At 48.0% G+C, this 24,007-nt stretch overlaps 1 protein-coding gene across 5 annotated transcripts in view; it reads left to right on the forward strand.

Annotated features, from left to right (window-relative positions):
* Window positions 1-24,007, forward strand: part of gramd1c (GRAM domain containing 1C) — a 73,775-nt gene that overhangs the window by 35,708 nt on the left and 14,060 nt on the right. For 3 of the 5 annotated variants that reach the window (XM_031895784.1, XM_012954418.3, XM_031895786.1), the window contains 3 exons: window positions 655-758; window positions 3,156-3,251; window positions 5,768-5,848. In XM_031895784.1, coding sequence (XP_031751644.1) covers window positions 655-758; window positions 3,156-3,251; window positions 5,768-5,848 — 281 coding nt within the window. 5 annotated transcript variants of the gene reach the window in all.

The following is a 24,007-nucleotide window of genomic DNA, read 5'->3' on the forward strand; positions in this document are numbered from 1 at the left end:
ATACAGTTTATTTTGTGCCCACAACATTCCTTCTCTGTATTTGTATGTGGGAGCTGCCATATTGTTTCCCACAAACAGTACAGCAGTGACTTAATTGTAATAAAGCAGCTCTTCTCAGGGGGGGGTCTGGCCAATACTTTATGAAATCCGAACTTATTGTGGGCACAGAATATCTGTTTCTATTTTTTTTTTTCATGCATTTTTATTTATACATGAGGGAGCTGCCATGTTGCTTATCAAACACTGAAGCACATTATAACAATATATTTACCCTTTTTATACCTTTTTACTCTCTTTGCACACACAAATATCTAGGCTTTAGGCTTTACATTGATTTTATTTTCCAACGAAGTGCCTGTAATCCTATAGCAGTGATACTACAACCAATAACATTGTTAGCAACTGCATATACATGTACATACATACCTACATAGATGGGGAATATACCCACCCCTTATATATCCTGCTTATAATACAGTTGGGTATGGAGCTTACACACATATACACACAAACACAGAGAGGGGAATATACCCACCCCTTATATATCCTGCTTATAATACAGTTGCCATTGTGTCACCTCTGTGGGAGTCACTTGTGCTCCAGCCAATGGGAAGGCACAAATCGTCTTGCCTTTGTCTGTGCTTCTGTCTGCAGATTACGCGTGTGCCTTACAGAAGGAGATTTTACTACAGGGGCGAATCTACCTCTCCGAGAGCTGCCTCTGCTTCCACAGCAACATCTTCCGCTGGGAAACCACAGTAAGGATCTTCTGCCTTTGTGCTGCTCGCATTACTTACCTACTAGAACAATAACAATATTTCAGCAGGCAGTTGGTGTTTCCGGCAGGCATAAACCAAATTAACACCAGTTCCTTCAGAAAAGATGCAGCTGGTTAGCAAGCCATATAGGAACCCTAATCTGCCTATACAAATAACTGTCTGGAAGAAATTGTCACATGACTGTAAAGGTTAATATGTGTCTGTCAACACACTAGGTAGGTCTCTCCTATTTGTATTTCCCTGCTATACATTAAACCTTAAAGCAACACTGTCAGGGGAAACATGTTTGTTACAAAACCCATCAGTTAATAGAGCTTCTCCAGCAGAATCCTGCATTGTAATCTGTTTTTCCCATGGGGCTAGCCATATTCTTCATTTCCCAGGGTGCCACAGCCATGTGACCTGTGCTCTGATAAACTTCACTCACACTTTAAGTTGGAGTGATATCCCCCCCCCCTCACCCCCAGCAGCCGATCAGCAGAACAATGGGAAGGGAGCAAGATAGCAGCTCCCAGTAGGTATCAGAATAGCACTCAATAGTAAGAAATCCAAGTCCGGCTGGGGACTCCTCCAGTTACATGGGAGTAGGAGAAACAATAGGTTAGCTGAAAGCAGTTCTAATGTGTAGCGCTGGCTGAAAGCTCAGACTCAGGCACACTTAACTGCTGCGCTGCAAGTTGGAGTGATATCCCCCCCTCTCCCCCAGCAGCCGATCAGCAGAACAATGGGAAGGGAGCAAGATAGCAGCTCCCAGTAGGTATCAGAATAGCACTCAATAGTAAGAAATCCAAGTCCGGCTTGGGACTCCTCCAGTTACATGGGAGTAGGAGAAACAATAGGTTAGCTGAAAGCAGTTCTAATGAGTAGCGCTGGCTGAAAGCTCAGACTCAGGCACACTTAACTGCTGCGCTGCAAGTTGGAGTGATATCCCCCCCTCTCCCCCAGCAGCCGATCAGCAGAACAATGGGAAGGGAGCAAGATAGCAGCTCCCAGTAGGTATCAGAATAGCACTCAATAGTAAGAAATCCAAGTCCGGCTTGGGACTCCTCCAGTTACATGGGAGTAGGAGAAACAATAGGTTAGCTGAAAGCAGTTCTAATGTGTAGCGCTGGCTGAAAGCTCAGACTCAGGCACAAGGCACTGAGATGGCGCCTACACACCAATATTACAGCTACAAATACATTTGTGGGTTCAAAACCACTGAGGGGGATGGCCTTGCTATGTAAGAAATTTGGGATTCCATGATTATTGGTCCCAACCCTGCACTCAGAGCCATTAGTGCAGCTGCCTTACGTGTAGCCCATACAAAGGCACGGTATTATGGGATAGCACCTCCCTTGCTGTTCCTGCCTATGATGCTACATGTAAGTGTATTTACCTGCTGGCCTCTCTGTGCCCCACCCCATCTGTTGCTTCTATTCCCAGCTCACCTGGAGCGCCCTCTGTAGGATTTATTGTTTCCTTACCAAATTCAGCATCCACACAGGCATGCAATCCATATTCACAGACCAACTGCCGCTTTTTCATTCTATCAGGTTGGCAGTTTGTTGTGCCGGAATAAAAAGAGCAATTGTTTCCAATTTGCACAGAAAGGATTTTACCAGTTCATACCAAGTTGCCCTACTAGGGTTGCCACCTATTTGGTTGTTCAGGTCTCAACTGTCTGTTTGGTTTTCAGCCTTGTGAAACCTGAACAATAATCCGGCCAATAAATGAAAGACAAATATTAGGATACTCACCCCAACACGACTTAGTTATCATTAAGTACAGTTTTTTTTTTATTATTACAGAAACAAAAACAAAAGCAAATTGATCAACCAGCTTTCTGGATAACTGATTTCTGTATAATAGATCCCATACCTTTCATTAAAGGATTGGTTTTACTCATCAGGCAGAATATAGATACAGATACAGTTGCCACCCATGTGGTTTTGTAATGGACGTCTCAGTTTTTCAAAGGGCTGCCCAGTTTAAAACTTTCTCTCCAGTTTAAAGCACTGGACAGAAATCCAGGCAATTGAATCAAATGATGCAATCACCCCACTTCGGCGTCATAATCCCACTGACATCATTGTGCGCGCTTCTGATGTCATCATCCAACTTCACTGCTCCACCCCCAATGCCACCTGCCCCGCCCCCTTCGCGTTTAGCCTCCAGCAAAGGTGGCAACCCTATGCCCCACAAGCTTCTGAAGTGTGAGCCTGGGCCGGGGCAGTGTTTCAGTGGGAAGGAAATAACTTGGGTTACAGGGACACAAATAATTGATGTCGGTTGCAGATACTGATGAATTGCATTTGGGTCTGACAGTTTAAGGTAAGTCCCCGATGGTTCTGTCCCACTCCGGTGACTGAGTTGTCCCTATTGTGTGTTTTCCAGATATGCCTGCAGCTACGGGATATCACTTCTATGACAAAGGAAAAAACCGCCCGGCTTATTCCTAACGCCATACAGGTCAGCACAGAGAACGAGAAGGTAACGCGCAACTCATTCATTCTCAAATGCTGCCGTACCGGATTCATTACATTGATTTCATTGGATACTGAGTGTTAATGAGAGGAAGGGATGGTGTAAGAACTATAGCGACGTAACACAATGAGCCCAGGGTCTCGTGGGTACAGTGCTGAGTGCCAGCCAGTAGCTTCTGTACAAACACCATATATAAGTCACAATTGTGTCAGTGTCCAACAATGTTGCTGTTTTGTTGTGTTGATTTGTTTGTTTTATTGATGTTGTATATTGTTGTTGATTTGTATTGTGACTAATATTATGAAAAATAATAATAATAATAAGACATATATATAAAGTGCCAATAACCTATACAACCTATTTGCCAGCTAGATGCCAGTTCACTAAAGTCTATGGAAAACATTTTGTACTGAGAGAGAACAACCAGTACATTGTTTGGGGTATAGTTTTCCTTTACTTATTAATAAGATGCATAAACAAACAAATGTGCATAATTACACATGTTTGGGAAACCCCATGTCTCCTGAGCGCCCCAATACCAAATATATGTTGTTTTTTGATTGCCAGAAATGCCCTGAAGTGGACCCCAGAAAACCATACATTTTTGGAAAGTTCACTTCCTAACAAATCCAAAATGGTATCGTTCTGCCAAGTTGTGTTGATAAGGCAAATGCTCCCATGGTTACTAGAAAGTCTGTGAATCCCCCAGGGGCGGGCCAAGCCGACCGTACCTCCCACCCAAGGTGTCTACTTGCCACCCCCATTCACCTCCTATTTTACTGGCTGCCCCCCAATTCTATGCAGTTGCATTGAATGAGAGTGTGGCATTAGGTGGGGGGCCACCTTAGAGCCTCTGTAGTAAAGTTCAATCACACAGTTGAAATATTTCCATGTATTTTGTGAGCTTTGCAAACATTTCGCCTTTTACCGGCAGCTTGTTCATAGAGATGTAAAACACTGAATTTAATTTACTGTAAATATTGTTACTATCGCTTGTGTTGCTCTGGAAATGTCTTTAGGCTCAGTGAGGGCAGATGGTAATGGTGTTTATAGACCCAAGTGTCCAGGGCAGGATTCAGTGCAACTGTTGCTTTGATTGGCATTTAGCATTGCTTATCTTGGGATTCACATATCTGTAACAACGTGGTATCAAAGAAGTGGTCAAGGCATTATGGGAAAGAGAAAATTGGGTGTCGGACTGGCCCACCAGGATACCAGAAAAACTCCCGATAAAGTAGGCCAAATGGTTAGGAGCAGGAGAGCCTGACACCTGGGCCCCTCTGCTCCTGACCATTTGGCCTACTTTATTGTCATTCTCTATTTCTAAATGGGAACAAAGAGGAGAAATAGATGGAAGAATAGATGAAATGAAGGATTAAAAAAAGGTTGGAGAGTGGGCCCATGGTCTAAGGCAGGGGTCCGCAACCTTTCTTACTCGTGTAAAAAGACTTGGGGAGCAACACAAGCTCCATAAAAGTTCATGGAGGAGCCAAATAAGGGCTGTGATAGGGTGCCTAATAGCTAATCAGCTTTCATTGGCTTTATTTGGTAGGAAATCTTGTTTTTATTCAACCAAAACTTGCCCCCAAGTCAGGAATTCAAAAATAACTCCCTGGTTTGGGGGCACTGAGAGCAACATCCAAGGGGTTGGGGAGCAACATGTTGCCCCTGAGCCACTGGTTGGGTATCACTGGTCTAAGGTGTTCTGGTGGGCCCCTGGTGTCCGACACTGGGTATAGGAGAGCATGTAGTCAGAACCAACAGTACAGAAAATAATGCGTGGGTTGAGAAAAACTCAACCTGAACCCTACCTGACCTGGCTTCTCCCCTTTATTTATAGACCCATCCCCACTTTCATAAAAGGGGTGAAGCACTAGAGCTCACTAGAGATGTATGGGCCCCGTGGGTCAATGGGTTCGGGCTGACAACACAACATCAAAAGCGGGTCGCGGGCAGGTGCAGGTCAAGCCCTTCTGCTTCCCACCCGTGACCTAACTGTGCCCCACCTCCGGGTCTGGAGGCATCCATTTATTGGCACGTGCCAGCCCCGCCCCCTCAGTGATGTCATAGGCCGGTTTGGGGTCGGGCCTATAAACAGACGCAAAGCTACGGGCTGGTTCAGGTGCGGGTGGAGAATGGGCAGGTTAGGGTTGGGTGCGGGTCAGCAAATAGCCAACCCACAGATCACTATTGTGCGCCTATACATCCGAAAGCTGGAAGGGCAGGCAGAAGAACTCGTAAACCCGCCCGCGACCCGCAAATGATGTGCCGAAGTCAACCCCAACCCGCAGATCCTGTGCGTATTGGGCCGCCCTGCACTACAAGGGACAAAGCAATACTATGTTCAATAGCAAAAACATTTACAAATAGCCCTATACAGATGTACAGCCCAGTTGGGCCCGTTACCATAGAAACAGAATTTGGTTGGACAAACCCCCGGGCTCCCCCCTAAGCTGGATATATAGATGTTGGCACATAATGTGACTTTGCACAGAGACTGATATCTCCCCTTCTCTGCACAGCTTTTCTTTACTTCGTTTGCTACAAGAGACAGAAGCTTCCTAAATATCTTCCGCATGTGGCAGAACGTTCTACTGGACAAGGTGAGGCGGAATTAGAGCGCTAAGGGATCACATGACATGTAATAGCGCCCAAGGTGCAGGAACCAGCGCACATTAAGCTGTCCCAGAATTCCAGCGTAGTTGCCCTTGCTAGGAAAGTTTGGGGCAATTCTTGTGCCATTTTGTGAATTTGCCTTCAGCGGGGCATATCTTCTTGCTCGCCCTCCATTTGCGTGTAATTCAGCCAAGAGAAAAATAAATTCAGTTATTTCAGTTTTTGTTCAGCAGCTCTCCAGCTTGGAGTTTCAGCAGCTATTTTGTTGCTAGGATCCAAATTACCTTAGCAACCAGAGAGTGGTTTGAATGAAAGACTGATATATGAATAGGAGGGGACTTGAATAGAAAAATAAGTTATATAAAGTAAGAATAAATATCAAACTGGAGCCTTACAGAGCAATCGTCTTTTGGCTCAGGGGTCAGTGACCCCCATTTGAAAGCTGCAAAGAGAAGAAGAAGGCAAATAATTCGAAAACTATGAAAAACAAATAATGAAGACTAATTGAAAAGTTGCTTAGAATTGGCCTTTCTATGACATAACAAAAGGACGCTGGCATTGGGGGAAAACACTGCATTCTGGGTAAAATACATACAAATGGATTAAGATTGCTTTCCATATAAGCAGGGATGCACCACATCCATTAGTTTTGGGTTCAGCTGAACCCCGAATCCTTTGTGAAAGATTCACACATGGAAGTTAGTCCAAGTTAGTTAGGCTATAGAAGGGGTTAATAAAAGCGGAACACTTCCGTGCTTATGTAACCAAAAGTCATGTGATTTTAAGGATTCGGATTTGATCGGCCAGACACTTGGATTTGGCCAAATCCGAATCCTTCTGAAAAAGGCAGACTCTTCGCTGAATCCCAAACCGAATCCTGGATTGGGTGCAGCTCTACAATTTGAGATTTTACATTTTTCTGCAATTACCCAAATTTACCTACATTTTTCACTTTCCCACAATTCTCCCACAAAGCGATTAGTTGCCCCATGGTAGAGCAGATTTATAGCGGGTTACTCAGCTCCATGTGTGCTATAACACTTAGCCAGACTCAGACCCAATGTGGAAATGAATTCCCTGATTCGATTGCTAAAACTGCATCCTGAGTCCAACCGACAGTATTGGGCAGGGACTGTAACGATACCTGGTGGTCTAGCGGGGCAATGGGGGCACCCCAGCCATCTTCTCCAACGCTCACGTGGGTTCTTCCAGGTTTGGCACGTATCAGACACTGCTGAGTCTGATGTTATCACATTTGTGCGAAATTCAAATATCTAAAGGCGCCACAACCTTTTGCCCATTGCCCGACATAGGTCTATTCTAGATCCTGGGTGCTCTGATTCTTTGATCCATGAACCTTGCCTGTCTTTGACCAGTACTGCCTGAACTGACCTTTGCCTGTTATTGACTCTTCCGGATCCTGACTCTGATTGGTTGTGACCCAAGGCCTGTTCCATGACTACACTTACTCGTTCCCCGTTCCTCCTGTCACACGTTCTAGATCTTTTGCCTGCCCAGAACCCTCACCTTGGTTCTCTCACTGGCGGGAGCTGAGTAGCAGAGGGCTCCTCCCGACGTGAAAGGCAGCTGTTATAGGCAGAAGCGTTAGCTGTGACCGGAACCTTGGTGTCTGTTCTGGGTTTTGGGATACCGGCCATGACAGGGAACAATAAACATGTCATTCTGCTCAGCACTTTTCCCTTACTCTGCAAGTAATCAGGTTAAACTAGTGTTGCTGGTCAGTGTCGGAGAGACAGTCCCATAGGCACGGGGTACATTCATTCCTACTTGCCCTGAATACGAGGTGAGTGAAATTGGAACATTGTTTGAAATATAGAATTCAGAGAACATGAAGCAATGAAAGAGAATTCTATCCCCTGTGGTTCATTAAATGAGACCTATTGTCCATCTAAGCACACATGTAGGCAGCTTAATAGACAAAAACTGCCCCCGTCCTGGGGTTTATTGATGATGTGAAAGCTAAACCCCATGCCCATACAAACAGGACTATCACAAGGGCATCAGCACAAGTTCTCCAACAGCCTGGGCACCATATTAAAGAGCTTCTCTAGTTGGAACACATTCTGTATGTGGCCAAATCCCCAACCTTTCCTCCCCATTCAGGAAACTGAATTACTGGCTGACATATAACATACAATTCCAGCCCTGTGCCCATGTCAGGCAGCTCTGGAACCATCCTGCAGGGCACTGTGCCACTTACTAAATCCACTAGGAATCTCTCTTCCTATTGTCACGTTTAAATAGAATGATGTCACTATTGGTGGCCAAAATGGACCCCAGTTACAAGCTATTGTGGCCACAATTGTGCTGGGATTGCCATAATCTTTACCCTTGGCTTGGGGCTTTTACCAACCTTAGCCGAGAGCCACAAATAGTTACTGTAGGGTGAGCTCGGAACCAAGATCTTTGTCCTTTAGTGTTTTGGTTGGCAAAGATCAGAATTCTCTGAGCAAATAGAGTCACTACAGGTCACTTGGATAAGCTCAGTACAGCTCAGTTCCACTGGGCAAATAGTAAGTCACTATAGGTCACTAGGGCAGCACAATGTTGTTATAGCTCGGTGCCGCCGGGCACACACTGAGAGTTACTGCGGGTCACTAGGGCGGCACAGCATTATAGCTCAGTGCCACCGGGCACACACTGAGAGTTACTGCGGGTCACTAGGGCAGCACAATGTTGTTATAGCTCGGTGCCGCCGGGCACACACTGAGAGTTACTGCGGGTCACTAGGGCGGCACAGCATTATAGCTCAGTGCCACCGGGCACACACTGAGAGTTACTGCGGGTCACTAGGCAGCACAGCGTTATAGCTCAGTGCCACCGGGCACACACTGAGAGTTACTGCGGGTCACTAGGGCAGCACAATGTTGTTATAGCTCAGTGCCACCGGGCACACGCTGAGAGTTACTGCGGGTCACTAGGCAGCACAGCGTTATAGCTCAGTGCCACCGGGCACACACTGAGAGTTACTGCGGGTCACTAGGGCGGCACAGTGTTATAGCTCAGTGCCACTGGGCACACACTGAGAGTTACTGCGGGTCACTAGGCAGCACAGTGTTATAGCTCAGTGCCACCGGGCACGCACTGAGAGTTACTGCGGGTCACTAGGCAGCACAGCGTTATAGCTCAGTGCCACCGGGCACGCACTGAGAGTTACTGCGGGTCACTAGGGCGGCACAGCGTTATAGCTCAGTGCCACCGGGCACGCACTGAGAGTTACTGCGGGTCACTAGGGCAGCACAGTGTTATAGCTCAGTGCCACCGGGCACACACTGAAAGTTACTGCGGGTCACTAGGCAGCACAGTGTTATAGCTCAGTGCCACCGGGCACACACTGAGAGTTACTGCGGGTCACTAGGGCGGCACAGCGTTATAGCTCAGTGCCACCGGGCACGCACTGAGAGTTACTGCGGGTCACTAGGGCGGCACAAACACAGTGAGCCATTACAGGTCACTAGGACACAAACACTGGCCCGGTGCCAGTTGTGATTGTGTATATGCTGTAAGGTTCATGGGTGCAGGTGTGCACTCGCGTGACACTCAGTTGTTCCCCATCTTTGTTATTAAGGACAATAACAAAGGCCTGTGAGTAGGAGGGAGAGGATAGAATTGTGTTTCACCTTAAATCTCACATTCCCTATCCCTGTACATTCCATCCCTTTGTGTAACATAGGCCCCTTACTGATCCCTGATATTAACTTACTCCTATAGTAACCTGCCCTAGTGTAACGTACAGCACCCAGCCAGGTAAGGTTTGGCTCAGAGCTACAGCACCCAGCCAGGTAAGGTTTGGATCAGAGCTACAGCACCTTCAGGCCCAGCCTGAAAGCCAGTTATGGGGGGATTTGTGGTGAGTGCTTATTTGTGCCCTGGGTACCCCTGGAACTATAGCGGGGTGACTGTTACCCCAATGTTTCTATAAATCTGTAACCTTGTTATGGGCTAAGGGGGCCCAGTCTGAAGGCCAGTTAGGGGGGGATTTGTGGTGAGTTCTTATTTGTGCCCTGGGTACCCCTGGAACTATAGCAGGGTGACTGTTACCCCAATGTTTCTATATATCTGTAACCTTGTTATGGGCTAAGGGGGCCCAGCCTGAAGGCCAGTTAGGGGGGGATTTGGGGTGAGTGCTTATTTGTGCCCTGGGTACCCCTGAAACTATAGCGGGGTGACTGTTACCCCAATGTTTCTATATATCTGTAACCTTGTTATGGGCTAAGGGGGCCCAGCCTGAAAGCAAGTTAGGGGGGGATTTGTGGTGAGTGCTTATTTGTGCCCTGGGTACCCCTGGAACTATAGCGGGGTGACTGTTACCCCAGTGTTTCTATATATCTGTAACCTTGTTATGGGCTAAGGGGGCCCAGCCTGAAGGCCAGTTAGGGGGGGATTTGGGGTGAGTGCTTATTTGTGCCCTGGGTACCCCTGGAACTATAGCAGGGTGACTGTTACCCCAATGTTTCTATATATCTGTAACCTTGTTATGGGCTAAGGGGGCCCAGCCTGAAGGCCAGTTAGGGGGGGATTTGGGGTGAGTGCTTATTTGTGCCCTGGGTACCCCTGGAACTATAGCAGGGTGACTGTTACCCCAATGTTTCTATATATCTGTAACCTTGTTATGGGCTAAGGGGGCCCAGCCTGAAGGCCAGTTAGGGGGGGATTTGGGGTGAGTGCTTATTTGTGCCCTGGGTACCCCTGGAACTATAGCGGGGTGACTGTTACCCCAATGTTTCTATATACCTGTAACCTTGTTATGGGCTAAGGGGGCCCAGCCTGAAGGCCAGTTAGGGGGGGATTTGGGGTGAGTGCTTATTTGTGCCCTGGGTACCCCTGGAACTATAGCGGGGTGACTGTTACCCCAATGTTTCTATATATCTGTAACCTTGTTATGGGCTAAGGGGGCCCAGCCTGAAGGCCAGTTAGGGGGGGATTTGGGGTGAGTGCTTATTTGTGCCCTGGGTACCCCTGGAACTATAGCAGGGTGACTGTTACCCCAATGTTTCTATATATCTGTAACCTTGTTATGGGCTAAGGGGGCCCAGCCTGAAGGCCAGTTAGGGGGGGATTTGGGGTGAGTGCTTATTTGTGCCCTGGGTACCCCTGGAACTATAGCAGGGTGACTGTTACCCCAATGTTTCTATATATCTGTAACCTTGTTATGGGCTAAGGGGGCCCAGCCTGAAGGCCAGTTAGGGGGGGATTTGGGGTGAGTGCTTATTTGTGCCCTGGGTACCCCTGGAACTATAGCGGGGTGACTGTTACCCCAATGTTTCTATATATCTGTAACCTTGTTATGGGCTAAGGGGGCCCAGCCTGAAGGCCAGTTAGGGGGGGGATTTGGGGTGAGTGCTTATTTGTGCCCTGGGTGACTGTTACCCAATGTTCTGTTTTGCTCACATATATTGAATTGCATGTAGATTATGCCCCTATCCGGGCCCTGGGGCTGCTGTATGCCTCTCCCTGCCCAGCAGTAGTCTGATTTATTCAGGATTTTACATGCTTCAGACTTGCTACTACTGCAACAAATCGGTCGGTTTAGCGCAGTGTATAAATATGGATATGCCCCGCTCCATCTATCGCACTGTAGACATGAGCGTAACCCCCGGCAGTTCTGCACACACCTATGTGGGAACCATAATGCAATACAAACACTAATGTTGTTTATACAACACGTCTCAAAGAGACCCACTCCCTTTCCATGTATTCAGCTTGTGTTCAATTGCATAATGGCCCTGGGCCGTCAGAGGGGTCTAATTATAGTAATAAAGACATGTAATGGCCAAGGTATTAAAACCCCACAACCACCAGGGATTTGCTTCCAAAAAGGTAACCGATAATAGCTGTCTGCTGATTGGTTGCTATGGGATACAAGACTTCCAACAAACTTTACACCCACTTTCCCCATATTTTATAACAAAAGTTAGTGTATATATCAGCAACCCTCCTGCTGCAACTCCCGGCACCTACTGACAGCTGGGACCAGTGGCCTGTTTATCAGGGTTTAAAATGATTAATTCTATTATGTGGCCAATTAAGTGCAGTTTTAATTAAGAGCTAATTAGTCCTGCAAGATGTGGATGTGATATATACCCACTGATGTGAGAAGACACACGGAGCTACTAGTAGCAGCTACTGAAACAGATAATGCTGATCATTTACTGATAACTGTGTGTTTTAGCAGAGGCAATTCTCACTATTGTCTATGGCAGGGGATTTTCTGGTGTTTAGTAGCTGCTACTAAGTAGCTCAGTGTGACTTCACCCCAAAGGGAGTTGGCCAGCATAGTCCTAGATAATGCCTGCCCTTACACCTGCATAACTGCCCGGGCTGCCTTGCCCCGTGGGATCACGTCTCTCTTTAGTTGTGTATAAAGGAGTGCCGTGACTTTAAGAGAGGGTTCACCTGTGCAGGTTTCCTGTGGGCGGGGCTGTGAGACAGAACTGCACTGAATTGTCCGTCTTGTAGCCCAACTAGGAAGTCACAACAGTGCTGGGTGCAATGGTAACGGGCTAGTGGCATCGGGGCTGGCTACTGGATCTCCTCCATGTGACTCCTGTCATTGCTGTCAGTAAGTACCCCATGTGAGTATTATGGGGGTGAGTGTGGCTGGGGGCCGGGGTAGCCTTATTGCCCAGGCTGACCAATGGGGGGGCATTACAGCTGCACCAATTGTGTTTCTCATTCTTATTCTGAGTCTGTTTGAGAGAATTTCGCCGCCCATTTCTGCAACTTGCAGAACCGCAACAATCACAACAACATTCCTGGACACTCGTGTGTATGTTGGACAGTGCCGGGGGCTGTAGTTCAGCAACATCTCAAGGTCCAAGGTTAAAAAACAAAGCTTTAACCCTTTATGCCAATGTGATATCCCTCAAGACCGGCAGTGTATAAGCATAGTTGTTAGCTATACCTGGGTTTGCTGGTTTCTATAGTTACCTGCAATTTTTGTGCCAGGTTCTATCCCAGCGATGCCATACATAGCAGCCTATGGAGCCCGCGCTTGTGTGCCAGGTTCTATGCCAGCGATGCCATACATAGCAGCCTATGGAGCCCGCGCTTGTGTGCCAGGTTCTATGCCAGCGATGCCATACATAGCAGCCTATGGAGCCCGCGCTTGTGTGCCAGGTTCTATTCCAGCGATGCCATACATAGCAGCCTATGGAGCCCGCGCTTGTGTGCCAGGTTCTATGCCAGCGATGCCATACATAGCAGCCTATGGAGCCCGCGCTTGTGTGCCAGGTTCTATGCCAGCGATGCCATACATAGCAGCCTATGGAGCCCGCGCTTGTGTGCCAGGTTCTATCCCAGCGATGCCATACATAGCAGCCTATGGAGCCCGCGCTTGTGTGCCAGGTTCTATGCCAGCGATGCCATACATAGCAGCCTATGGAGCCCGCGCTTGTGTGCCAGGTTCTATGCCAGCGATGCCATACATAGCAGCCTATGGAGCCCGCGCTTGTGTGCCAGGTTCTATCCCAGCGATGCCATACATAGCAGCCTATGGAGCCCGCTCTTGTGTGCCAGGTTCTATTCCAGCGATGCCATACATAGCAGCCTATGGAGCCCGCGCTTGTGTGCCAGGTTCTATGCCAGCGATGCCATACATAGCAGCCTATGGAGCCCGCGCTTGTGTGCCAGGTTCTATGCCAGCGATGCCATACATAGCAGCCTATGGAGCCCGCGCTTGTGTGCCAGGTTCTATGCCAGCAATGCCATACATAGCAGCCTATGGAGCCCGCGCTTGTGTGCCAGGTTCTATGCCAGCGATGCCATACATAGCAGCCTATGGAGCCCGCGCTTGTGTGCCAGGTTCTATGCCAGCGATGCCATACATAGCAGCCTATGGAGCCCGCGCTTTTGTGCCAGGTTCTATCCCAGAGATGCCATACATAGCAGCCTATGGAGCCCATACACAGACAGTCTTGGGGGGCACATCCGGCCCGTGGGCCTCCAATTAAATAGCTCCGATATAGAAGAAGCAGTGTAATTGGTCACTTACAGTTAACATTTTGAAATTGATGTAATTGGAAATATGTTTTGAAAACCTAAACTAAACCTTACATTGCCTTTAAACTACATATCCCAGCATTCCCCCCAGACTGGTATATGACTTGTAAATAAAATTAGTTTCAGCTGTGACGGTTACTCTCTCATCGCCCCAAAGCTTTATAACCATAAGCCTGCTGCAGACTACACTGGTGTTTATACGGCCCTGTCTTGGAATTGCTAAGTCAAGTAGATTGGTCTTAACTGAAAGAGGAGGCAGCCCCATTCCCCAGATGATGTCTATGGTGCACCCCAACCTGCCGGTTATGCAGTCTCCTCTCCTGTAGGGGGACTTGCCTCGCTTTCCCCTGTTATTTCCTGGTTAAACCCAACAACCAATACATTAATATCGTCAGAAATGTTATGTGCCATAACTCAGGGATAAAGGGCCTCGGCCCTAAAACTCCCATGCCCCCGGTGGTTCCAGGTGTAGCCGCACCCAATGTGCCCCAATAGTTACAGCACTGATTCAGTATTGGGGACATAGCGGAATATGAGGGGTTGTTTATGACCCCAGGGGCATAAGGGCACTTGGGGGTACAAGAGCACAGCCCTTAGTGCTTATCTACAGAGCAATTGTGCCCCCTACATTGCGCTCTGCACTCAGTCCCTGCCTAAAGCTGCCCATACACGGGCAGATAGCGAGCGGATCTTTACCCGATATCCCAACCTACGGGTGGGCGATATCGGGTAACATGTAGGCCCTGGGGCCAAATAATCTAATTCTAACGGCGGCAATGGGCCAGTCGGTTCAGGGACCGCAACGAGCCGATGCGGTCCCCGATCCGACTGAATTTTCTAACCTGGCTGATCAATATCTGGCCAATTTCAGGCCAGATAAGGGTCATCCAGGCCCCTCGTTTCTGCCCCTACACGGGCCAATAAGCTGCCGAATCTGTCCAAGGGACCCATATCAGCAGCTACAATCAGCCCGTGTATGGGGACCTTTAGGCAGTCAGTAAAGGGCTCCAAGTTTCCTTTGCGAGGAAATGCCCCCCCCCCATGCCAAACAATCTGAGGCTCCGAAAGTGGGGGGCCACTTCCATTGTGCGTCTGAGCCTTTGGCGGCCACTTCTGCCCAGATTTTAGTTTGGCCAAATTGAGTCCAACGTGTGCCACCTGTGCTGTGTATTATTATTATTAACACTTATTTATAAAGCGCCAACATATCCCGCAGCGCTGTACAATAAGTGGGTTTCATACACTGGACATACAGAGTAACATATAAAGCAATATCGGATACCTTCCCTCGTAATGACTGGGTGCTCCCTTCCCTCCCAGGCACCCCGTGATGGCCGGGGGGGGGTGATTGTGAGCTCTGTTGACTTACAGTGCAGGAATCGGTAATGGAACCTGTGCCTGTTGCGACGGCGCATGATTTCTCCCATGTAGTCTGACCGCATTTCTCTGTCGGCCCCTCCCCTCGCTGGGGCCCGCTGCATGCAGAGTAAAGGGGAACTTGTGCTTCCATTTATCCTTTCATACGGTGCGACCAATGGCTGTAGTAGTTCTGTTTGTGCAACTATGACTCCATCTCCCAGCATCCTCAGCCAGGGTTCCTCTGTATGTTTATCTCCCAGGGAATGGGGTGTGTTTGCCCAGGGAGGGCAGAATCCTGCTGATAAGTTATCTACTAAAGTAAAATTTAAAGGGGAACTCCACCCAAAAACAACTTTTTGAAAACTAATAATGCAGCCTTTTCATGGTGTTTAATGTAATAATCTGGTTTGGAACAGTTCCCTAAGCCCTGCCCCCTGTTCCCTAAGCCCCGCCCCCCGCTGATCTGGCTGGCTACTTTGTGACCCAAATAAAATATAACAATAGTCGCCTGCCTATGAAACATCCCAGTGCAATGCATTGTGGGTTATGTAGTTCCTGCATGCTGTCTGTAAGCTGTGGGGAAGTTGTTACCATTTTGTTACCATTTCTAAAACATCAATGTTTTAGTCCCTCCTCCCCTGCCAGGATTTCAAATGATGCAGAAAGAGAAGAACTGCTTTGCAGCTTTCAAATCACTCTTTAGTCCCCTTAGAATTCTGGGCTGCAAATAAATTAGACTATAAGCTCTTGTGGAAAAGGTTATCCTACCACACGTGTTGTTAATATTGTCAGTAGTTTCCCTTTAATGCCTGCCTTGTGCAGCCCAATGTGATTCTCAGTTTTATTCCATGTCGCTGTGTAATTCCAGGTCCTGTGCAGTGTTCCTGTTATCTTCCTGCTGCAGATTTCCCAGAGCATGCTGCCTGTGCTAGTGATTATTACCCAGAGCATGCCGCCTGTGCTCACAATTATTGCCCAGAGCATGCTGCCTAGCTGGAGATCATTGCCCAGAGCATGCCGCCTGTGCTCAGAATTATTGCCCAGAGCATGCCGCCTGTGCTCAGAATTATTGCCCAGAGCATGCCGCCTGTGCTCAGAATTATTGCCCAGAGCATGCCGCCTGTGCTCAGAATTATTGCCCAGAGCATGCCGCCTGTGCTCAGAATTATTGCCCAGAGCATGCTGCCTCTGCTCACGATTATTAGCCAGAGCATGCTGCCTAGCTGGAGATCATTGCCCAGAGCATGCCGCATGTGCTCACAATTATTGCCCAGAGCATGCTGTCTCTGCTCACGATTATTACCCAGAGCATGCTGCCTAGCTGGAGATCATTGCCCAGAGCATGCCGCATGTGCTCACAATTATTGCCCAGAGCATGCTGCCTAGCTGGAGATCATTGCCCAGAGCATGCCACCTGTGCTTACAATTATTGCCCAGAGCATGCTGCCTCTGCTCACGATTATTACCCAGAGCATGCCACCTGTGCTCACAATTATTGCCCAGAGCATGCTGCCTCTGCTCACGATTATTACCCAGAGCATGCCACCTGTGCTTACAATTATTGCCCAGAGCATGCTGCCTCTGCTCACGATTATTACCCAGAGCATGCTGCCTCTGCTCACGATTATTACCCAGAGCATGCCACCTGTGCTCACAATTATTGCCCAGAGCATGCTGCCTCTGCTCACGATTATTACCCAGAGCATGCCACCTGTGCTTACAATTATTGCCCAGAGCATGCTGCCTCTGCTCACGATTATTACCCAGAGCATGCTGCCTCTGCTCACGATTATTACCCAGAGCATGCCACCTGTGCTCACAATTATTGCCCAGAGCATGCTGCCTCTGCTCACGATTATTACCCAGAGCATGCCACCTGTGCTCACAATTATTGCCCAGAGCATGCTGCCTAGCTGGAGATTATTGCCCAGAGCATGCCACTTGTGCTAGTGATTATTACCCAGTTCATACTACCTTACTTTGTTTTCTAGGCAGTTACTAAATTGCGTGGATGTAAGACCAAGTGAGGAGGAACCATGAGTGTGGTTTGGCCTATAAGCACTGGGTGTATCAGAGTTCTGTGGAACTGAATGTGAAGAATGAGTGCAATCCTCGAGGGCAAGGAGTTTTTGTGGGTTCCATTTAAGTGTAAATACGTCTTTAAATGTGTTTGTTGTGGGATAAGCACTGTACCTGGCAGCTGATTGGTGTAATCAGGACAAACCATCCAATGTGCACTCATTATTTCTCCACCGTTCATATGTGATGTTGTATGTGTATCATTCTGAGGATTGTATTTGTTGCTGTAATATTGGTGTGTAGGCGCCATCTCAGTGCATTGTGCCTGAGTCTGAGCTTTCAGCCAGCGCTACTCATTAGAACTGCTTTCAGCTAACCTATTGTTTCTCCTACTCCCATGTAACTGGAGGAGTCCCAAGCCGGACTTGGATTTCTTACTATTGAGTGCTATTCTGATACCTACTGGGAGCTGCTATCTTGCTCCCTTCCCATTGTTCTGCTGATCGGCTGCTGGGGGTGAGGGGGGGGGATATCACTCCAACTTGCAGCGCAGCAGTAAAGTGTGCCTGAGTCTGAGCTTTCAGCCAGCGCTACACATTAGAACTGCTTTCAGCTAACCTATTGTTTCTCCTACTCCCATGTAACTGGAGGAGTCCCAAGCCGGACTTGGATTTCTTACTATTGAGTGCTATTCTGATACCTACTGGGAGCTGCTATCTTGCTCCCTTCCCATTGTTCTGCTGATCGGCTGCTGGGGGTGAGGGGGGGAGATATCACTCCAACTTGCAGCGCAGCAGTAAAGTGTGCCTGAGTCTGAGCTTTCAGCCAGCGCTACACATTAGAACTGCTTTCAGCTAACCTATTGTTTCTCCTACTCCCATGTAACTGGAGGAGTCCCAAGCCGGACTTGGATTTCTTACTATTGAGTGCTATTCTGATACCTACTGGGAGCTGCTATCTTGCTCCCTTCCCATTGTTCTGCTGATCGGCTGCTGGGGGTGAGGGGGGGATAACACTCCAACTTGCAGCGCAGCAGTAAAGTGTGCCTGAGTCTGAGCTTTCAGCCAGCGCTACACATTAGAACTGCTTTCAGCTAACCTATTGTTTCTCCTACTCCCATGTAACTGGAGGAGTCCCAAGCCGGACTTGGATTTCTTACTATTGAGTGCTATTCTGATACCTACTGGGAGCTGCTATCTTGCTCCCTTCCCATTGTGTATCAGTCCCATTGCTCAGTTAGCCTTGGCAACAAGCGCATTCCTGACTCTCTGTACAATCCGGCTCGGGGTTTCGGCAGCCAAAACCAGGAAGTGCAAAAACAAATATGGGACAAAATTCAGGACCATTATCTGAACAACTTGGCTGGCACATACTGGCAGCTTGTATTAATCCTCGTGCCCTTTACTGGCATTGTGCCCCCCCCTTACTAGCAATGGGAGGAGCTACAGGTGGCAAAGGGCATTTTGAATAAAGAGCCGGCTCTCACTTGTATATAGCCTGATGCCCAGGATATATACCCAGCTCTCACCCTGTGTGTGTGTGTGTGTATATTATATATATACATACACTGATGGTTGGGGCTGGAAGAGGGAACAGTTCTGCCCAGGACTGTAGTTCAGCAACAGGGTGAGCAACCCCCCCCCCCTCAATACACAGATGAGGGCCCCTCACCTGCATCCCCCTAACCGGCCTTGGCCCAGCAGCTTACATATAGAATTCATTCTATTTCCTGACTATAGAGGAGCTGCTAGTAACGTGTCAGGCAGCTCATTGGTTGATAATAACTGCCCTCGGTGTGGGGCAACCTGTTCTGCTTGTTGGGTTAAACTCGTCATGTTCCGTGCGATTGCCATTAACTTGTGTCATCTGCTTGAGTTATGGTCAGCTTTGTGTCCAATCTGGGTTGCTAGGAAACAAGTGCACAGTAACGGGAAATTACACTCTATTTATAGTTAGGGAAGAATATACAGGATTTCTTATAGTAGGAAATTACTAAACAACATATTCAGCCTTATTCTGTGAAGCTGGGCATACTCTGTATATCAGTGGGGCTTTTTCTTCCCATTCCTAAAATAGACAGTACAAAGGCAAAGCTTTTAGAGTGCCCAGAACATTCCTTCTCTGTATATTTGTATTTATACATATGGGTAGGATGTGCCATAGTGTTTCCCTTAGACAGTACAGTATGGGGGTACAGCTTATTGTGTGCCCAGAACATTCCTTCTCTGTATATTTGTATTTATACATATGGGTAGGGGGTGCCGTAGTGTTTCCCTTAGACAGTACAGTATGGGGGTACAGCTTATTGTGTGCCCAGAACATTCCTTCTCTGTATATTTGTATTTATACATATGGGTAGGGGGTGCCATAGTGTTTCTCTTAGACAGTACAGTATGGGGGTACAGCTTATTGTGTGCCCAGAACATTCCTTCTCTGTATATTTGTATTTATACATATGGGTAGGAGGTGCCATAGTGTTTCTCTTAGACAGTACAGTATGGGGGTACAGCTTATTGTGTGCCCAGAACATTCCTTCTCTGTATATTTGTATTTATTTTTTTTTTTTCCAACAAGTTTTTATTGAAAACAAAGCATTGGCATTAATACAGGCAATATATCATACATATGAGACATCACGGTTCAACTTACATTTACACATTCATGAGCTAGTGACATTTAGTTTATCCAAGTAGTGCTCGCCTTGAATACAGCAGTGTAGATGTTGGTCGTTCTTTCAGGTTCATGGGGTAACCTACTGGGATTGCAGCGTAGGGAGTACTTGGGTTGCCCTGATACCCTGTGGTTCAGCACAGTTATACCTCTGTTTTTTCTGTTTTTTTTTTTTTTTTTTTTTTGTTTTTTAGCTTTGTTGGGCAGTGTGTGCTTCCCAACACCCCCAGATACTGGTATATGTGGCATTTTTCCCTTTCCTGCCTAGAGAATGCTTTTCTTGCAGACATACCTCGTTCATGGCACTCAGCCACGAGTCATAGGACGGGGCTGTCTGCCCTTTCCAGTTTAGGGTTAGTTGTCTGCGGGCTTGGAATAACGCCTTAGTTATAAGAGTTTTTTGACCTTGGTTTAACTCTAGGCTGGAGGTTATGCCCAAGATGCATACTTTTGGGGACGGGGTGATGTCTGAGTCTATCACCGCGTTCAGCTTGTTAAGGATCGAGGCCCAGTAGGTGGTTAGCATTGGGCAGGACCAGAGAGTGTGCAGGAGGGTTCCAGTCTCCGCTTGGCATCTAAGGCATAGCGGGGAGGATTCTGGGTATATTTTATGCAGTTTCGCGGGGGTGTAGTAGGCCCGGTGGATAAGGTAGAGCTGCAACATCTCATGTCTACAGTTGATGGACACAATTTTTGGGGAGGCCAGCACCTCCTTCCATTGATCATCCAGAATAGGCCCTAGGTCCTCCTCCCAGGATTCCCTGCATTTCATGTTAGTCAGTTTTTGCCTCGCTTCCATAATATATTTGTATATGGTAGAGATCTTACACTTTTTATGACCCGTTTTTATAAGTGATAGAAGTGGGTCCTCTAGGGTAGCCAGGAGGGACCTTTTGTGCAGGCATTTGAGGGTGGTATACACCCTGTGATACAATAGCCATTGGGAAGCTGGAAGGGAGCGGTGCTGCCTTAGGAATGCGAATGGTGCTGTCACCCCCATGTCCCACACATCCTGAATGGAGATGAGGCCTGCCTCTACCCACTGCCTGGGGGGGGGAGACCTTGCCAAGTTGCCCAACACTTTGTTGCCCCAGAGGGGGGTGGCAGGGTCTATTGTGCAAGCCCCAGCGGTCTTTCGGGCGTCTACGTATGCCCGACGTACCGCTGCTACCAGTAAGTTGTGGGGGGGTGTTGATGGTTGGACCAGCACGGCTTGCCATGGAGCTATATGTGGGGGTAGTAACTCCTGCCATGAGTTGTAAAGGGCAGAGCAAGGGCCCTCAGGGGTTAGTGGGCTCAGGTGTGACAGTTGCGCCGCCAAGTATAGGACCCTGAAGTCAGGGAGGGCCATTCCACCCCCTGTTTTTGCCCTCTTTAGGTGTGGTAGGCTTAGTCGTGAGCGGCCCTTTCCCCATATGAAAGACCTCATGGTTGTGTCTAGTTTACTGAAAAAAGTTTTTGGAGGGGCCGTAGGCGTGTGCCATAGAGCGTACATAATTTTTGGTTGGACAAACATTTTGATGAGTTGTATGCGGCCTGCAGGCCCTATTGGCAAGTTGCCCCATGCGGCAAACTTGGTGTCTATCCATCCTAGCATGGGGCCCAGATTAAGGTCATAATATGTTGTTATGGGGAGTGCTATCTCTACCCCTAGGTATGTGAATTGGTTTGCAATCGGTAGGGGACTAGGCACGGATCTGGGCCCCCTCTGTTGTGGGTCCACTGGAAATAACAGAGATTTGGCCTGGCTGACTTTTAACCCTGAGACTGTTCCAAATGCCTCCGTGAGCTCTATTAATGCGCTTAAGGATTGTCCCCTGTCCCCTAGATATATTAAAGTATCGTCCGCATATAGTTGGAGTTTGTCAGTGCGGGTTTGGGATATCCAGCCCACTATGTTGGGATGCTGTCTGACTGCCGCCGCGAATGGCTCAATTGCAATTGCAAATAAAAGTGGCGACAGGGGGCATCCCTGGCGGGTGCCCCTGGTAAGGCTAAATGGGGGTGCCTCATCTGTACCTACTCTAAGGAAAGCGGTGGGCGACTTGTATAGTAGTTTGACTAGGTTTACAAATTTCGTACCGAACCCAAATTTGTCTAGGGCCTTCCACAGATAGGGCCATTCGACCGTGTCGAAGGCCTTAGCAATATCTAAGGCAGCTATGGCCCTCTCTCCCGAGTTAGCATGGGCTGTTGTTAGGTTCAGAAACAGCCTCCGGATATTCATGGCTGTCGTTTTACCCGGCATGAACCCTAACTGATCGTCCGCAATTATGCTGCCTATTATTTTCTTAAGTCGGTTAGCCAGCAATTTGGCCAGGATTTTTACATCGGCTGTTAGTAGGGATATAGGCCGGTATGATTCAGGCAGAGTGGGGTCCTTGCCCGCCTTGGGTAGCAGCACTATGGCTGCTTGGTACATAGATTGGGGCAGCTGACCTTCCCTATGGGCTTCGTTATAGGTCTTTAGTAACACGGGTGCCAACGTTTTTGCATGTCTTTTATAGAGTTCAACGGGGAGGCCATCTGCCCCCGCCGCCTTGCCATTCGGGAAGGAGTCTATAGCCTCCTGCACTTCTATCAGTGAGACCTCCTCCTCTAAGAATGCCTTGTAATCTGGGCTGAGTTGCGGCAGTACCAGGGGGTCTAGAAAGGCATCTATTTTGCTCATATCCTCTCCGTCCAAAGTGGACGTATATAGATTCGAGTAAAACTTAGTTAGCTCCTGCTGGATTACCCTAGCGTCTGTCGTTAAGGAGCCCTGGTCTGTTTTTAGTAACGTGATTGCGTTGGGAGTGGATTGTATTCTTACTAGATGGGCTAACATTTTCCCTGCCCTTTCCCCGTACTCCATAACATTGAGTTTCATAAAGGAGTACTGGGCAAGCGCTTTGTCCCTCATGTGTTTTGCATAACTTTCCTGGGCTTTTTCCAGCTGCCTGAATTTGCCCGGGAGCGGGGTGGCTGCCACCTCTGCCTCTATTTCCAGGATATCAAATTCAAGTTGATGTTGTGCATTTCTGGACTGCCTTTTAAAGGCTGTTATTTCATCATTGAAGAGGCCCCTGAGGTTTGCTTTTAGTGCGTCCCAGAAGGTTAGTGTGTCCACCGTGTGCTCATTGAGTGAGATAAATTCCCTAGTGGCAGCTTCTATCTGTTGGAAATTATCTAGAATTCCCAGCCACGCTGGGTTCAGTGACCACCTTGGTTTCCTAGTTTGGTCTGTATTCCTAAAGTGAATCTCCAGAGGGGCATGATCTGAGATGCCCCTGGCTAAGTACTTGGCTGCACTTACCCTAGGGAGTGCTTCCCGGTTGACAAACGCCAGATCAATTCTGGATAATACTGTATGGGATTGGGAGTAACATGAGTATTGGCGAGTTTTAGGATGCAAATGCCTCCATACCTCGGTCAGGCCCGCCATGTCTGCTAGGGAGCGTAGGTTGCTGCTGGCTTCCTGTGCTGTAGAATTGGCCCTTCTTTGCCTATCTAAAACCGGGTTTATTAGGGTATTGAAATCCCCCATCGCAATTATTGCCGCATGTGGGAATTTCGCTATGAAACTGACCAGGTGAATTAGGCATGTGTCTTGGTACGGGGGTGGGATATAGATATTTGCAATTACCACTTCCTGGGCTTGCAGATAGCCGTGCAGAAAGATATACCTGCCCTTGGGGTCCCGTATTACCGTACCCAACCTAAAGGGGGTATTGCGAGTGATAAGAATAGCTACCCCAGAGGAGTGTGATGAACGTTCCGCATGGTAATGCCAGCCCACCCATGGTCTTTTGAGGGCCATCGTTCTACCCCCCTGGAGGTGTGTTTCCTGTAACAGGAGTATGTTGGCCCCCGATTTTTTCAAGAAGTCAAGCACCAATCTGCGCTTAATTTGGTCATTGAGGCCCCTCACGTTCCAACTAAGCAGTTTAACCATTGGGAGATCTAGGTAAATCCTTCAGGGAGCCTCTGGTGGTTTGGGGCACCTTTGGATACATATTTGGAACCTGGATGTGCGTGTCGGTGTTGAGATACCTGAGTTTAGCCTTGCTTATAACTGAATAACAAAACCCTTGTAA

Source organism: Xenopus tropicalis, chromosome 2 (genome assembly GCF_000004195.4).
Source record: "Xenopus tropicalis strain Nigerian chromosome 2, UCB_Xtro_10.0, whole genome shotgun sequence".
Lineage (NCBI taxonomy): Eukaryota > Metazoa > Chordata > Amphibia > Anura > Pipidae > Xenopus > Xenopus tropicalis.